At 33.5% G+C, this 15,704-nt stretch overlaps 2 protein-coding genes across 3 annotated transcripts in view; both read right to left on the bottom strand.

Annotated features, from left to right (window-relative positions):
* LOC143229458 (protein spaetzle 3-like) overlaps positions 1 to 3,505 on the bottom strand; it is a 37,581-nt gene extending 34,076 nt beyond the window's left edge. Inside the window, exon 1 of the mRNA XM_076461798.1 lies at positions 3,348 to 3,505. Coding sequence (XP_076317913.1) covers positions 3,348 to 3,362 — 15 coding nt within the window. The 5' untranslated portion in view covers positions 3,363 to 3,505. The remainder of the gene's footprint in view (positions 1 to 3,347) is intronic.
* Positions 3,506 to 8,881: 5,376 nt separating this feature from the next.
* Positions 8,882 to 15,704, bottom strand: part of LOC143229456 (visual pigment-like receptor peropsin) — a 29,688-nt gene continuing 22,865 nt past the window's right edge. For both annotated transcript variants that reach the window (XM_076461794.1, XM_076461795.1), the window contains exon 6: positions 8,882 to 15,526. In XM_076461794.1, the coding sequence (XP_076317909.1) occupies positions 15,236 to 15,526 (291 nt within the window). In that variant the 3' untranslated portion in view covers positions 8,882 to 15,235. The remainder of the gene's footprint in view (positions 15,527 to 15,704) is intronic.

Genomic DNA, 15,704 nt, shown 5'->3' with positions numbered 1-15,704 from the left:
TTGTGTTCCTGAAAGTATGGCGTCATAGAATAGTATGTCTAGTACTTGTAAACAGTCAAAGTACCACCAGTTATAGTCATGTGAAAAAGTTAGGACACCCTAATACTGAGAGATTATACGAATATAGCTAAACAATTAAAACTGAAGAAAAGACTTTTCAAGATCGTCTGTAAATGTAATTCTACAAAAATGCATATTCTAACTGAGGAAAAAGTTAGGACACCCTCACATTTATTCCCACTTAAATTGGCTCAACTGACACACAAGTATATCATACTAGGTGCACATGATTAGAAGATCGTTACTCAGCATTTTGAATGAGGCTTGCCTTATTTTAAACCTCAGACATTTAGTTTGGTGTGCTCCTGACTGTTGAAGTGAGAGTGAGCACCATGGTGAGAGCAAAAGAGCTGTCTGAGGCCTTTAGAATGAAAATTGTAGCAGCTTACGAGTCTGGTAAGGGATTTTAAAAGATCCCAAAAGATTTTGAAATCAGCCATTCCACCGTCCAGAAAATAGTCAACAAGTGGAGGGCTTTCAAAACAACTGCCAACATGCCCAGGTCTAGTCGTTCAAGCAAGTTTACCTCGAGAGCAGACCGCAAGATGCTAAAAGAGGTCTCCAAACACCCTAACATGTCATCACAGGACCTACAGCAGGCTGTGGCTACTGTTGATGTGAAAGTGCATGCCTCTACAATCAGAAAGAGACTGCACAAGTTTAACTTGCATGGGAGGTGTGCAAGGAGGAAACCTTTGCTCCCTAAGAGAAACATCAAGGCCAGACTGAAGTTTGCCAGAGAGAATGTAGACAAACACCAGGACTTCTGGAGTAATGTTCTTTGGACAGATGAGTCCAAAACAGAGAACATGTTTGGCGTCAACCAAATACAGCATTCCAGGGAAAGAACCTCATACCAACTGTGAAGCATGGAGGTGGAAGTGTCATGATTTGAGGTTGCTTTGCTGCAGCAGGACCTGGAGAGCTCACAATCATAGAATCCACTATGAATTGTACTGTGTATCAGAGGGTACTTGAGGATCATTTGAGACCATCTGTACGAAAATTAAAGCTGAAGCGGAACAGGACCCTACAACACGACAATGACCCAAAACATACCAGTAAATCCACCAAGGACTGGCTGAAAACTAAGAAATGGAGAGTCCTGGAATGACCGAGTCAAAGCCCAGATCTTAATCCCATTGAGATGTTCTGGGGTGACTTGAAACGGGCTGTACATGCAAGAAATCCCTCAAACATCTCACAGCAGAAAGAATTCTGCATTGAGGAGTGGAGCAAACTTTCTTCAGACCGATGTCAGAGACTGGTAGATGGCTACAAGAAGCGTCTCACTGCAGTTATTTCAGCCAAAGGGGGTAACACTAGCTATTAGGGGGTAGGGTGTTTTAACTTTTTCCTCAGTTAGAATATGCCTTTTTGTAGAATTACATTTACAGAAGATATTGAAAAGTCTTTTCTTCAGGTTTAATTCTTTAGTTATATTCCTATAATCTCTCAGTATTGTTAAAATTGAGATTAAATATCTATATATCCAAAAATGTTACACAATTACACAGTCTTTCATAGGGTGTCCTAACTTTTCACATAACTGTATGAGTAGATCACCGACAGACACCCTTAGTTTAGATGTATATCTATATCTATTTTGCCTATATTTGAATATATAGAGTTAAACTGCAAAAAGTGCACATTGAGTGTTTCGAGCAGCTGTATGCTCATTGTGAATACTCTGTGCTAATTTGTACCTTATTCTTCTCTTGAGTTAATATTCACACCTGATCGTTGAGACGTTCTGCACTAAACTGTTGTCTGTCTCGTAAAAAAATATACTTAGATACCTAGCATCACTTTATTATTTTGATTATTAACTGTTCCAGTTTTATCTACTCACTTAGGGTCTTGCATACAATCCTTTTTTACCCACAGAGTTTTCCCGCTTTTGCATGGAATATTTTTGACCAATCAAAATTTTGATTTACACACGTTTGTCATTTGGTATGTTGATTCTGTTGGTCATGGCTAAAATCACACTACTACTACTGGACATAAAATAACTACCTGCGCTTTTATATTGGTTAGACGACAATCAGACGTAGTGTAAGATGTTAAAACGTGACTCTAATTTAATGCAGCTAAACTCCCCAAAATGGACAACACTGTTAAACCCAATTACTTAGAAATCATAGAAAGACTAAAAATCCAACAAATTCAGAACACAATCAAGCTAGAAACGACAAAGATAGAGAAGAACCAAATACATTTTATTTCTTATCGTCTGTAATCTAAATATAAGTAATTTAGTCCAGATGAATACAGGATTGTGATTTTCAAATCAGATGTTAACCAAACAAACGGCATTCACTCCCAGCACTGTGTGCATATATATGTTTATGAGTGACATATGTATGAACATATATACAACTGTACATACATATATGCATGTGTGCATACGTGTGCGTGTAGAATTATATGTTTTAGCGTGTCTTTGTATATATACATATATATACAAACAACTTTCAAAACATATAGTGCTGCAAAAAGCACAGAAATCTGCTATTATATAAAAACCTATTATATTATTGCATATATTACACTGAGAAAGTGAAGTTGTACTCGATATGCTACGTAATTAAAAAAAATGTGTGTAAATAATAGCTTAGCTATTAGTCTTTAACTTTGTCAAAAACCACATCTCACGTGAACATAGTAAAACGTCTGTACCTCCAAGCATCCAATGATTGGCACAACGTTCTGTTATCCTCTCGTCTAGTCTATACATTTTTCGTAGTCAACAGGCAATTTACTTCCGTTGCGAAATGCTTTTGTAACAAATATTTCATCGCGAATTGCAGGCAATATTAAGTTTTAACCTGAGAGCATGTCATCTCTTTTACTCACACAAAGACCTAACTATGTCAAGGTAAATGTTTTGTCCTAAATAAAAAGTAAACCACAGAAGGAAAAAGCAGAACACAGCTGGAAATATTTAGGTTGGCAATGATATGTCAAAAAAATGAAAGAAAGTTCTGCCTCTCGAATACAATAAAACCAAAGTTAGTTGATACCTAAACCAATCTTCTATTTTTCGTTCCCTTTCATAACAACAACAAACAGCCGACTTTTTCTTAATCACAAACATGATAATCTGCATTTTGTCAAGTATAAGAATTTTCACTATCTGTATTTATAAATATAATTCATCAGTTAGTTTTACCCTATTCTTGTTGGTTAATATCTTCAACAAATAAAACTAATGACACTAAGAAGAAAGACGTAAAACGTAACTTTCGTAATCTTTTTTTTTAATAACTGTAAATAATTCTTACCTTTAATTGTTTCATAGAGATGCAAAATACGGCTTTTGCCGTTGAACAGTAGACAAGTACGTCCGCTAGGAAAGTAACACCACGTGCTGTGTTAAACGATATCGCTTTGCTCTGCAGGAAGGGCTTACTTCTTTATTAAATAACCTAGCTAAGCATGTTACACCTTGACCGTCGTTACTCGCGCCGTTGCTGTGGTTCTCCAAAAGGGTGAATCAAACTGGGTGGGTGTGATTCGGAGCTGGTTGGAGGTAGGGGGCGGAATGATACGACATTATTAAGTGAATATCGAAAAAGTATAAAGTGTGCAAACATCACGATCTTTTGATATAATTTTCAGGATACATAAACATAACCACAATTCGCCATAGGCGTTCTCACGATCAAGATGCCGTCTTATATCATCGGGAAGGAGGTGCCCTAATTTGACTTGCGTTGAGTGCGGTGTCATAAAGATGCATCGCTCATAACACGTACTATATGGGCTGTGGGAAAGTCATTAGCCGGAATGTTCCTTTCGAGGTCTAGCCATTGTTGGAATGCTCTTCTATACCTGATATCTTGCAGGTATGCCATCAGAGACTGTTTTCACAACTCGTAAAATGGCCTATAGTCTAGGCCCTTTAAATGTAGCAATAAAGGCGTCAAGCCGTGTCAGGGACATCACGAATGTAAGAAGGCTGATGAGACATATAGTAGTTACTTCGTGAGTACCATGTTGTTACGTTACAATCGCCAATTAGATCCATGATGTAAAATAAACAACCTTACTTAATCAATACCACCGAAGATATTTTTTAGAAGACCTTCTTCGAGAAAGATTGATGTAAACTAGCATGTTAACCCACTTAAGTTACACCAGCAAAAATAAATTATTGATTAATTATTTAAAACGTCAAGTTCATATAAAGATTATCTAATGAAGTTACAACGCTGCTCTTAGGAAGTTTTTTAGCTGAAAAATAAAGATATGCGTCTTAAAACTCTTTCGTTGTTCAATATTCAAACGTGAACTTTCAATATATTGAAGAAAAAAATGGTTATTTAAATTATCAGGATTATTTTGATGACATATTTATAAAATATTTAAAATTTTCTCCAGATGTTTAAACCTTTTTTTTACATATTCCATGGTTTCAAATATATTTATCATTTAACACATAATACTTGATCATACACCGAATTTACTCGCCTGTAACATAAATAATCCTTATCAGCAGGATTTTATGACTATATTCTGGATTTTCTTGCCCGTAAAACAGTCCTTTACAGAAGAATACATAACCCTACTCTTGAATTTTCTTTTCTATAAGATAGTCCAAACTATAAAGTATACCTTTTGTGTCAGGGTAACATTTAATATATGAACTTTTATAAAGTGATAGAAAACATGTCCTGTTTTCTGGTTTTAAATGGTAAGAAATGATGTAACTTTGTGATAGAGGTTTTTGAATAACTGTTCATATTATGATATCGTATATAACTCAGCAAAGAGATTAAGAAAAGAATTGAAATAATATTTCAATTTAACATTTAAAATATACATATAACTTAATATAAGATAACAAACTCAATAACTCGAGAGACAGAGGAAAGTGGACTTTTCTTCATTCATTCTTAACGAAACAGTCTACTTTCTGAAAACATTCGGGTTGTCGTGCTCATTTTCTGATTCTATCATTGTTTCGTTGGTCCTGTTTGTTGTGACGTACCATAATTACAACTCAATATAATTAGGTAAGAAGTTGAAACATCTATGGGTAATTTAATATCCAAAATAAAGGTAACAAAATTATTTTAGTCTCCTTCTGTTTACATCGTTTTGTCATTATGTACAAATTGTCGATGTTTCTTAACCTTCTCCAGAATTAAACATGGAAAACGTTTGGCTTTATCTTCACCAGTTCAGCCTAGTCTTGATTCTAGAACTACTTGACTTTTTAGAAAAAAAATTCAAAATTTTCTGTACCCCAATCTCAGCGCTTGCAAAGCAAGAGAATAGCGACCACGGCCAGTGGACCCTTACTTTATCACTCTTAAATTTTTCTACATTTATCATCTGAGTACTAGCGGCAAGAAGCAATTAATTCAATCTCTTCTTACTTAATTGAGGCATTTGACTACTTCTGTACATAACTGTAAATGAATACTTATTGTAGAAAACATACCACATCAGCGATGAATGAGAAAGAAAATCATTTGATGAAAAAAAATCTTTCATTCGTTTAGTCATTCTAGTTTACAAAGTTCACTTAGCAAAGCTCAACTCATAACGTGCGTGTCATGTGATGTCCCTGCCGCTTTCGACTGTGCCTGGCATGACCACGTGGATAAGGCACTCGGCTCGTAACCTAATGATCCTAGGTTCGAATCCCCGTCACACCAAATATGTCGTGGGGGCGTTATAATGTGACAATCAATCCCATTATTTTTTGGTAAAAGAGTAGCCAAAGAGTTGGCGGTGGGTGGTGATAACTAGCTGCCTTCCTGTAGTCTTACACTGCTAAATTAGAGACGGCTAGCGCAGATTGTTCTCGTTTAGCTTTGCGCGAAATTCGAAACAAACCAAATCAAACTTTCGGCTCTATCTGCCACGATGCCGTCCTTAAAGGTAACACTCATTTTAATTCCATGTAAGGTACATGATAATACATGTACTGTTAGCAACACCTTGATCTGCATACTGCCTCCATATACGAGCCGTTTCACTTTATAGTTGTAGTTAAAAGAAATAGTGATTATGGTTGATGTAAAAAAAAAAAAGTGAAATTTATCCAACAATACTTCGCCAAAATTTTTGTGACAAACGTGGGTGATGGCATCTCACAAACAAAGCAAAATAAAGTAAGTTGGCCTAACTCACATTGCATCATTTTATCAAAATACTATAAGATTGAAAATTGAAATTACATTTCGGAAATCAACAACAAAACACGCTGACTAGTCGGTTCTTTCGACGTTCGAGGTTACTACACATTGTTAGTATGTGCTTGTAAAACACATTCAAACTATAATCTGTCTGACTAATAAAGTTAAATTTATTGATATAACGGGTCATTTGAGGTTTTTGTTTTTCTCGTATTCAACTAACACATCTATTTCACAAGGAAAGATAAATATACAGCGAATCTTACTGAAATATAGAAGTCAATATTATAATTTGATAGACAGATAAATAAGGCCACATGCTCTTTGAAAACATTCCACCTACACAACACTTAACTGTCATTAACTTATAATATTATGATGTACACCATGTCCCGATAATAACAAATTCTTCTCCTGGTAATAAAATAGGTCTTTAAAAGATCATGGCCAAGTGGGTTATAAAAAAAACCAAGAGTGGTTTCAAGGTTGTTAAAACTTTCTGTATGTGACATTTAATTGGGTTTTTCTGTTAAATTAAGTGTGAAAGTTCAAGTAAAAATAAAAATCTGAACAAACAATGAAACAAAAAATACTGTATCAGAGCTGCATTTTCAATAACAACTTTCAAATTTAAACCCACTTAACCATTAGTTTTATCTCCCGTTTATGAATACTTGAAAAGGTTATAGTGTTGGACAGTGCGCACGGTTCGTTAGAAATCGACCTGCAACTGGATTACCTAATTTTCATACCTTCATTTTTTAAGTGATGTCCTATATAGATACAATTTTACACGTTTTTAAATCCCTACTACCATTTTTGTAACAAAAAAATGAAAATTTTCAGCCGTGGGCGTTATAGTCTTAGTTTTATTTTTGTTGAAAAGTGAAACACCCGTTCATCGACTGTTTGCTAACATACGTCAGCATCCACCTTGTTTTCTCTTTTCCTGTTTCTTTCTACATTGTCTATTGATATTCCATTCGTACTTTTATGCAACAAACAAGGAGTACAGTGTTTTTAGTACTATTTTAAACTGTAGGGTTGACCCGGTGATTGCGTCCGCAGCTGTTTTGGGTCGCCCACCACTGGTTCTCGACCGAAATGTCACCCACTTCCTATTTTTTGTTTTCTCAAAAAAGAAAAGAAAAGTAAAAAGTGGGAAGATCGTTTGTTTTTTAATTTCACGCAAAACTATTCGAGGGCTATCTGCGCTAGTCGTCCCTAATTTAGCAGTGTAAAACTAGAAGAAAGGCAACTAGTCATCACCATTCACCGCCAACTCTTGGGCTACTCTTTTATCAACGAATAGTAGGATTGGTCGTCACATAATAACACCCCCTCGGCTGAAAGGGCGAGGTGTGAAGAGAGATTCGAACCTGCGACCCTCAGATTACAAATCGAGTGCCCTAACCACCTGGTTGTGTCGGGCCGGTGTTTGAGAAAAGAGCTTACCTGATAAATAAATACTTTGTCTAATATTATTTATGTTTGCTTAGTCAAATATGTTTATAATTCATCGGTTTTGCTTCTAATACTGTCGTTTATTAAGCTGCAACCGTTTTCAGACATACATACAATTCATTTCTACAAAAAAAATCTAAATTTTATTTAATTTTCGATTTACTTTTATACCAAAAAATATCTTATTATATGACTACATGCACGAAACTTTTAAAATTTATGCAAAAGATATAATCTAAGAAAAGTCATATTTAGATAACTGAATTCTTATCTTTAACCTGATTTACTTCAGAACAAGAAATATGTACCTATCTTTTTGTTATTCGCTCGGTAACTATTATAATAAACATGGAAGACATTTATCAACTATATAATATATTAATTACAAAATGATGGATTGAAAGTGAGCTCCTTATTAAAAACATTCATGACTGCGCTCTTCTTATATGACTAAATAAAAAGCATTTACGACATCCTGACAGCGATCAGCGGTAAATTATAAACTTACAATGCTAAGATCCAGGGCTTGATTCCAGATAGCTCATAATATAGCTTTGATATAAAAACACCAGTATAATATTGTAACAAACGTAATAAGTAGAACACTATATGAACTACATTTCTAAGCCTTACGCTCCACAATATTTGTCATAAATTTGAATGGTGTTTCGTATGACCGTGTTTTATTACGTCTGACAGTCATGAAATGACCTTTTCTTGTTGTATTTTGCACAATGAGGTCGAATTTGCGTCAGTGATTTCTAATTTTGAAATGATAGACTAGAGAAAATACAGATAGTCATTGATACTCACCGCCAACTCTTAGAGTGCTCTTATTAGACCGAATAGAGGAATTTAACCAACGGAGCGCAAAAACAGAACCTCAGCTCCACAATACTGCACTCTAACTACTAGAGAACACAGCTTCAACTCCACAGTCCGACACTCTAACTGGTGGATTACCCTCGACACTCCAGTATGTTATACTGAAATTCTGTTAGGTTTTGACAAATTAGTGTAGCCCTTTCGCATTAACAGCAAAGTTTTATTTTGCAGTTAAATAATTTAAATTATTCTTACTTAATGTTACATTTATCATTCAACACAAACACACGGAAAACCATCTTATTGAAAACTTCGGCCTACGTAACATGTAACGTTGAACAGAGTGATGTATTACTTCCAACATAACATAAAATCAAATACGCAAGTAACAGTTTATTGATTCCAACAATAACAAAAATACAAATTAAAAGTAATTCCAAGTCTTGAAAAATCAGTGATTACTTCAACAAAATACTTTTTGTTCAATAGTTCCTAACATTCAGGTGGTTAGAAAAAATTCTGCTGAAGTGAAGTTGTTTCTTATAATAACTTGAATGAAGTTTGGTTTCACTCCACTTTATGAAGAACATAATTATTCAGTTTACTTGAAACAAAATGGAAAACTTTTTCAATCAATTGATACTCTAGCATCTTTAAAAAACAAGTAAACAAAGAAATGTTGTTGTTATCTCCACACTTAAAGGAGAAATACAAAATCAATAGAAATTTCAATCAATAATAAAATCACAAACACAGTATAATTCTATTAACACTTGGAAGAAGCAAAGAAACACACGCACTACATTCACGACAATACAAATAGTTTATTTATATATACTTAAAAAGGAAACTCATTTATATATATTTTATATTTATGTCCACATTGTTTTAGCTGTTGGTCTTTTACAAAAAAATTTCCTTTATTTGCACTTGTCATTTTCAGTGAATTTTTTCTGGAACCTACCTCCAGGCGCACTTTCCCTTTGCTCTTGTCACTGTATCGGAGCTCCAATTTTTAGAATTTTGGTTTTATTTCAAAGGAATTAACACAAGTAATAAAATAATAATTTTAAGTCGTAGTTGTCTAGTCCTGTGTAATGCCTTTACCGAATAAGTGATCAAATTTTCTTGGTTTAGTACAAAGTTGTTTGTTTGTTTGTTTGTTTTTAATTTCGCACAAAGCTACTCTAGGGCTATCTGTGCTAGCCGTCCCTAATTTAGCAGTGTAAGACTAGAGGGAAGGCAGCTAGTCATCACCACCCACCGCCAACTCTTGGGCTTCTCTTTTACCAACGAATAGTGGGATTGACTGTCACATTATAACGCCCCCACGGCTGGGAGGGCGAGCACATTTGGCCGGGATAGTACAAAGCTACTTAATTAGCTAACTACACCTTATCTGGTGCGGGGATCGAACTTTAGATTCAATCTTTATAAACACTGTTCTCACATTTACAACTAAGACACCAGGAGACAAGTGACATGTTACTCAGTAGCAGAAAAGGAAACTAATCTGGTTACGATGTAACCAGATGCACTTTTTTCTTCTTCTTTACGCAACAGCGAAACGGAAAATCATCACCAAATCTTTTACATGTTTATCTATGTCTTATCATCGCTCAAAGAGTGATAATTTAATACCACATTAGTGAGAACATTTTGATTACTTTTGATGCAGTATCAAAGTCCCCGATGTCTGCCCGTCTCTTTGTAATTATTTAAACGATGAACTTTCAGTCGCTTTAAATAAAACAAAATCTGGATCTTTGGATGACCTTGACTCATGTTCAACGTTAAGGGGGTCAGACATCTTTTGTGTATCACGTATTGGTACAAAAATATTTTAACATGGGTTCCTACGTGCAAACGCAAAGAAAAAAAATTGGTTTTTATTTACTCATCCATATTAGAACTTTAATGTACATTAATTATGGACAGCTCAAAATCCAGAACGTCTCAAGCACGTTTTAGAAAGAAAATAGCTCCAACTTATATACGTGGAAATGTGAGTAATAGTTTAATATCCATACATAAAAATAACACTAACAATGTTTCTTACACTTTTTCAAATAAAACAGCACGTATGAAACGACATATAAAATTGCACAACTACTGTGCAACGTTCTGTTAATTTTACACATTCAGCATTAGAAATTTAATAACATAAATATTTCGTATACGATCTCATAACATGTTTATGTATATATATATATCAAAAACATAAATCTATATAATCCCCATCTACAACATAAACACAAACGAGTAATATAATTTGCTATATGAAATTACATGTTAAGTAAATTGAAGTCAAAACAAAACTGAAACTCAACGTCAGATATGTATATTAAACTATAATATTATTTTATTACTCCTAACTATCTGTAGCTAGGTGAGACATCGCTGACTTTATTACTATTTTAAATTAAATTTAATGTTATTGATCTTAAACAACAGATGATAGATTAACTGTTACGTAATATTTCATTTCTAAGTGTTATTTGTTTTGTTTTAATTTCATCTGATAGCAGTTGAAATTTAACACAAAATGTCAAACTTTTCTTCTTTCCATAAAGGTAGAAAATGAAAATGTCCGTTGTGTCAGTAACACAGTTCGATGAGAGTGATTTTAATGGTGAATTATTGTGTTTAAATAATGTTTGAAACTGACAGATTAAGCTTTATGAACTATTTCTTTACAGGAATATTTAATAAATAAAGAAAAACATCACACAATGTAAATAGATTATATGAGGCTAACGGCTTGTATAGCTTTGATAATAAAACTTTATCTTATTGAAAGCATTTAATGGATAACATCATAATAATTTTCTGTTAGTATCTGCAAGCCCAGGAAACACACGGTCACAGTCATTTCATAAAAAATAACTATCTCCTAACCGCTGGTTGCAGACAGTTGTGGGTAGTTTTAGATGTGGAACATTGTTGGCTTGAAATTCCATATCTGTTCCAAATTTAAAGCTTAATTTATCCTGGGAACTTTCAAATGAGCTTTGAATATGATAGAAAATGTTCTCTCACTGCACATAAATCTATGTCATTTTACTAGCACCACTCTGGAGCTTGTAACCCATTTCTGTTTGTCTGTCCTGTAGATGCTACGCTATTTTTTGGTTTGTTTTTGTTTTGTTCTTCAGATACAAATAAATGCCATTCTCTGACAGTTTTCTCATATAAAATACTATTTGTCATACATGTTCAATGCACGGGAAAAAATTTAGGGCTTCCCAGTTATAACGTAAAGGAGTCAGGTCCTAACACTGGCCACCTAATTCTCTCCCTGGGGGTTCTAAGATTATATATCAGGTTTGCTGGTATTCGATGCAGCAATTCGCCATTGATAAACGGACACATAAACGAACTTTTGTCAAATAATGATTTAGATTAGCCAGATGAAAGGATGATTCAAATCGAATGAACCTGACAGTTATCACATATTAATAAACAATTAAAATGTTGATGTATTTGGAAAGTAAAGCATTAGAAGTTCATAAAGGCTTAACACCTAAAGTCCCTTATGACCTATCTAGAAATCCAACATTTGAAATACACCCTGGGATATCTTGCAATGTAAGTTTTTGTTTGTTTTGTTTGAAGTTAAGCGCAAAGCTACACAATGTCCATCACAGATATAAAAACCCGATTTTTAGCTCTGCAAGTCCTCAGACATACTACTGTGTCACTAAAGGGCTTCAACAAGAATACATCTCATATTACTTTTAGAAATCTAACATCTATAATAGCATATTTTTCAAACACATCTATAAATCTAACGTTTTCTGATAGTGAGTAGTAGAGCCATGGCAACAAATATATACATCTTTAATGAAAGTTTCGGAATTACACCTAATGCCTTAAGGCAATCCTTATATATACATAGGTCCCTGTCATCGAAAGTCCGTTATTAGTACACGTAAAAATCTAGCAGTTAAGGCTAGTTTTGTCTTATTTAAAAACTATACATTATTCAAGCCCATTACAGTTTTAACATCTCAAATCCTTTCTGTCTTACCAATAAATATAAAAGGTAAAAGTCGTTATGACATAATAATAAATCTAATACTTAATACTTATCCTGGAATTTATAAAAATCTGACATTTTAGGTTCATCCCGATCTGTCTATGAAAACATAAGATTGCAGATTTCTCCTGACAGACTCTAACAACTTACTTTTATGCCCATCGTGATATATTTACCAAATGATAAATTATACATGTCATGCTATTTGTATAGTTAATTAGATGGTAACAAAAATATCAAAAACATAATTATTAAAAGACTTACTGTCATAATTTTCCAAGTTTCTTGATATTTTGGTTTGATTAACAGATTCTAACAATGAATTTTGTAATATTTATGTAACTTAAAACTTTATTTATATAATACATCGTCGGTTTACTATTGTACTGATTGGCTATTTTATCATAGAGTGGTTAACATATTGAAGGCATATTGTTCAAGTTATCTCAATGAGTTTTCCATCTCCAGCGTTAAAACAGAATTAATTATTTTTACACTTAATAACACCTTACGCAACACATGGGCGACTCAGCCAGGTCAGAAACTCAGGGAACTCGAGCACATCCATCTGTAATTTTGAACTACAGTATGAGTGGAGGGAATCCATCAGAACCCTAAGCTTATGAGACACACACCTGCGTTTAGCACTGAGATGTATTGAAAATGGTTGGCTTTTATAACATTGATACAAGAATATTATTGTAACAAATAAGAACAACTTTTTATTTCGGCCCTGAAATGATTACTAAAACTTAATATTTTGTGACAGTGCATTAAAGAAACAGAGGAAAGAAAGAATTAACATTGATTATTTAACCTCTAACAAAACAGCTAAGCCTAAAGTGTCCCATGTATTTATACCAAAGGGTTTTATTCTAATTTGAATCTTACCTATTCGTTCTTACGTTAATGTCAATTACTTACCAGCTATTCAAACCAGTTAAACCTAAAGTTTCGAATCATTTTATACAGGAAAGTTTTTTCTAATGCAAATGTTACTTCTTTTTCAGATTACAACAGCCCTCCAGTGGCTCATCGGTATATCTGCGGACCTACAACGCTAAAAACCGGGTTTCGATATCCGTGGTGGGCAGAGCACAGACAGCCCATTGTGTAGTTTTGTGCTTAATTCAAAACAACAACAACAACAGATTACAATAAATCTTTTCTTTGGTTCTGTATCGTATAAACTGAAATATTTATTTTACTCTGGTACGAAATATATTGTATTAAAACAAAACAGAATATCATTATAAAATATTTTTGAATTAAAATTTTCTTCCGTAATAATCGTTAATCTCATAATTATTAATGCGCTGCGTTCGCTTTGTTAAGTGCAAGTGTTTAGGTTTTTATTGCCAATATTAACCAGCTCACCAAGCTTAAACGTTACGGCTCCAACCTGTAAACGTATGATTATACGTTGGAGTATAAATAATTTAAAAAAAAAACGACTAAAATACTGAAACAAAATAATCATCTACTGTTTATTCGCACCTGCAACAACTAGAGCAATATTAGAAGGGCGCTTGGAAATAAAGGATTAAAATAATTGTTTCTTAAACATTGTATACCATAAAGTAATGTTACTATCAAATAATTTGTTCTGTTACAAACATTAAATTTTAAGTAGCATTAATTTGAAAGTTTTTTAAATATTTTCTTTTTATTGGATAAAAAAGTGTTCAAATATTCATACTTTTGTTTTGTACTTAGTCCCAAAGAAGCGAAACTAAGAAAATAAGATTGTGCCCCTCGCTAGTACAGCGGTATATTTCAGGATTTACAACGCTAAAACCAGCGGTTCGATCTCCATTAGTGGGTTGAACAGATAGCCCGCTGTGGGTTTGCTATAAGAAAAACACACATTTTGTTGTGGTTTTTATCAATATATTTCAAACGTTTAATTTGCAATATTCCAAATGAATTGTTCTGAAGCTTCTTAAAATCAGATCTATTTTGGTTTCTAATTATTTATTAATATGTGTTGATAGAAAACAAATTCTTATTAGAGATTTTTGAAGATCATAATACTGAATTATGTTGATTAATTATATTAATTCATTGTGGTTATGTTTAAATATTTTTATATCTGAGGTAACATAACTGTAAATTGGTCAATGTGTCATAAACACATTAATCACTTAATTATCAACATGAATTCGCATTCAGTTCTATTTGTTTAACAGTGGTGACTGCTAAAGATTGGAAAAACTAAAAATGACTAGTTTTCCAACATAAAATGAATACACTGATAAGATAGCCCCTACTGATTTTTAAAATTTCTTACATAAAATGAATACACTGATAAGATAGTCCCCACTAATTTTTAAAATTTCTTACATAAAATGAATACACTGATAAGGTAGTCCCTACAGATTTTTAAAATTTCTTACATAAAATGAATACACTGATAAGGTAGTCCCTACTGATTTTTAAAATTTCTTTTAGTGTTGTTCTTATTTGCTATAGCCCGTTTCTTATGAGGAAAATAAATTTCAGTTTTATCATATTTTTGTTGTGAAAGTGACGGTCATTTAAAACTATGCTAAATGCACACGAATGACGTATGTATTGTGAAAACAGTAGTCTGGCCAAATCTCTCGAAAATAACAGTTATGGCCAGTAAAACTGATATTCTTATTTCATTTCAATGCATTACCAAATTATCTTAATATAGATGCTCAAGACATCTTCAGATGGATTCGTGCGTTTCGGATGTGGCTTCAGGATTACTTGATACTGGAATTACCTCTCTCGGAAGTTCGCGGGAACAAGTGATAATGGTAACAATTCCCATACGGAGTCGTGGATTAGTCAGGTAGTAAATGATAGGATTGAAGACAGTTGAAGCCTTGGCAAAAAGTGGGGGAATTAAAGTGAGAACTGAAGGAACTGTAGAAGGAGATTCGAAAACTGTCCACAGACACACGATAGCATACGGCGACCAGGAAACCACGAAAGTGATAACAATCACTAGACACATCTGGAATTATATTGCTGAATGTTATTGACCTATTTCTCTATTCAAATATATTTATAATAAATATTTCTTTATCTATTTGTTTATCTATCTATCTTTCTATTCATTGGGCTATTTATCTGTCTACCTATTATTCTGCCTGGTTTATAATTAACAATAGAAAAATAGATACTATACATTT

Source organism: Tachypleus tridentatus, chromosome 10, assembly GCF_004210375.1.
Source record: "Tachypleus tridentatus isolate NWPU-2018 chromosome 10, ASM421037v1, whole genome shotgun sequence".
NCBI lineage: Eukaryota > Metazoa > Arthropoda > Merostomata > Xiphosura > Limulidae > Tachypleus > Tachypleus tridentatus.
The sequence above is the reverse complement of the archived record's forward strand: the minus strand, read 5'-3'. Positions and strand labels throughout refer to the sequence as shown.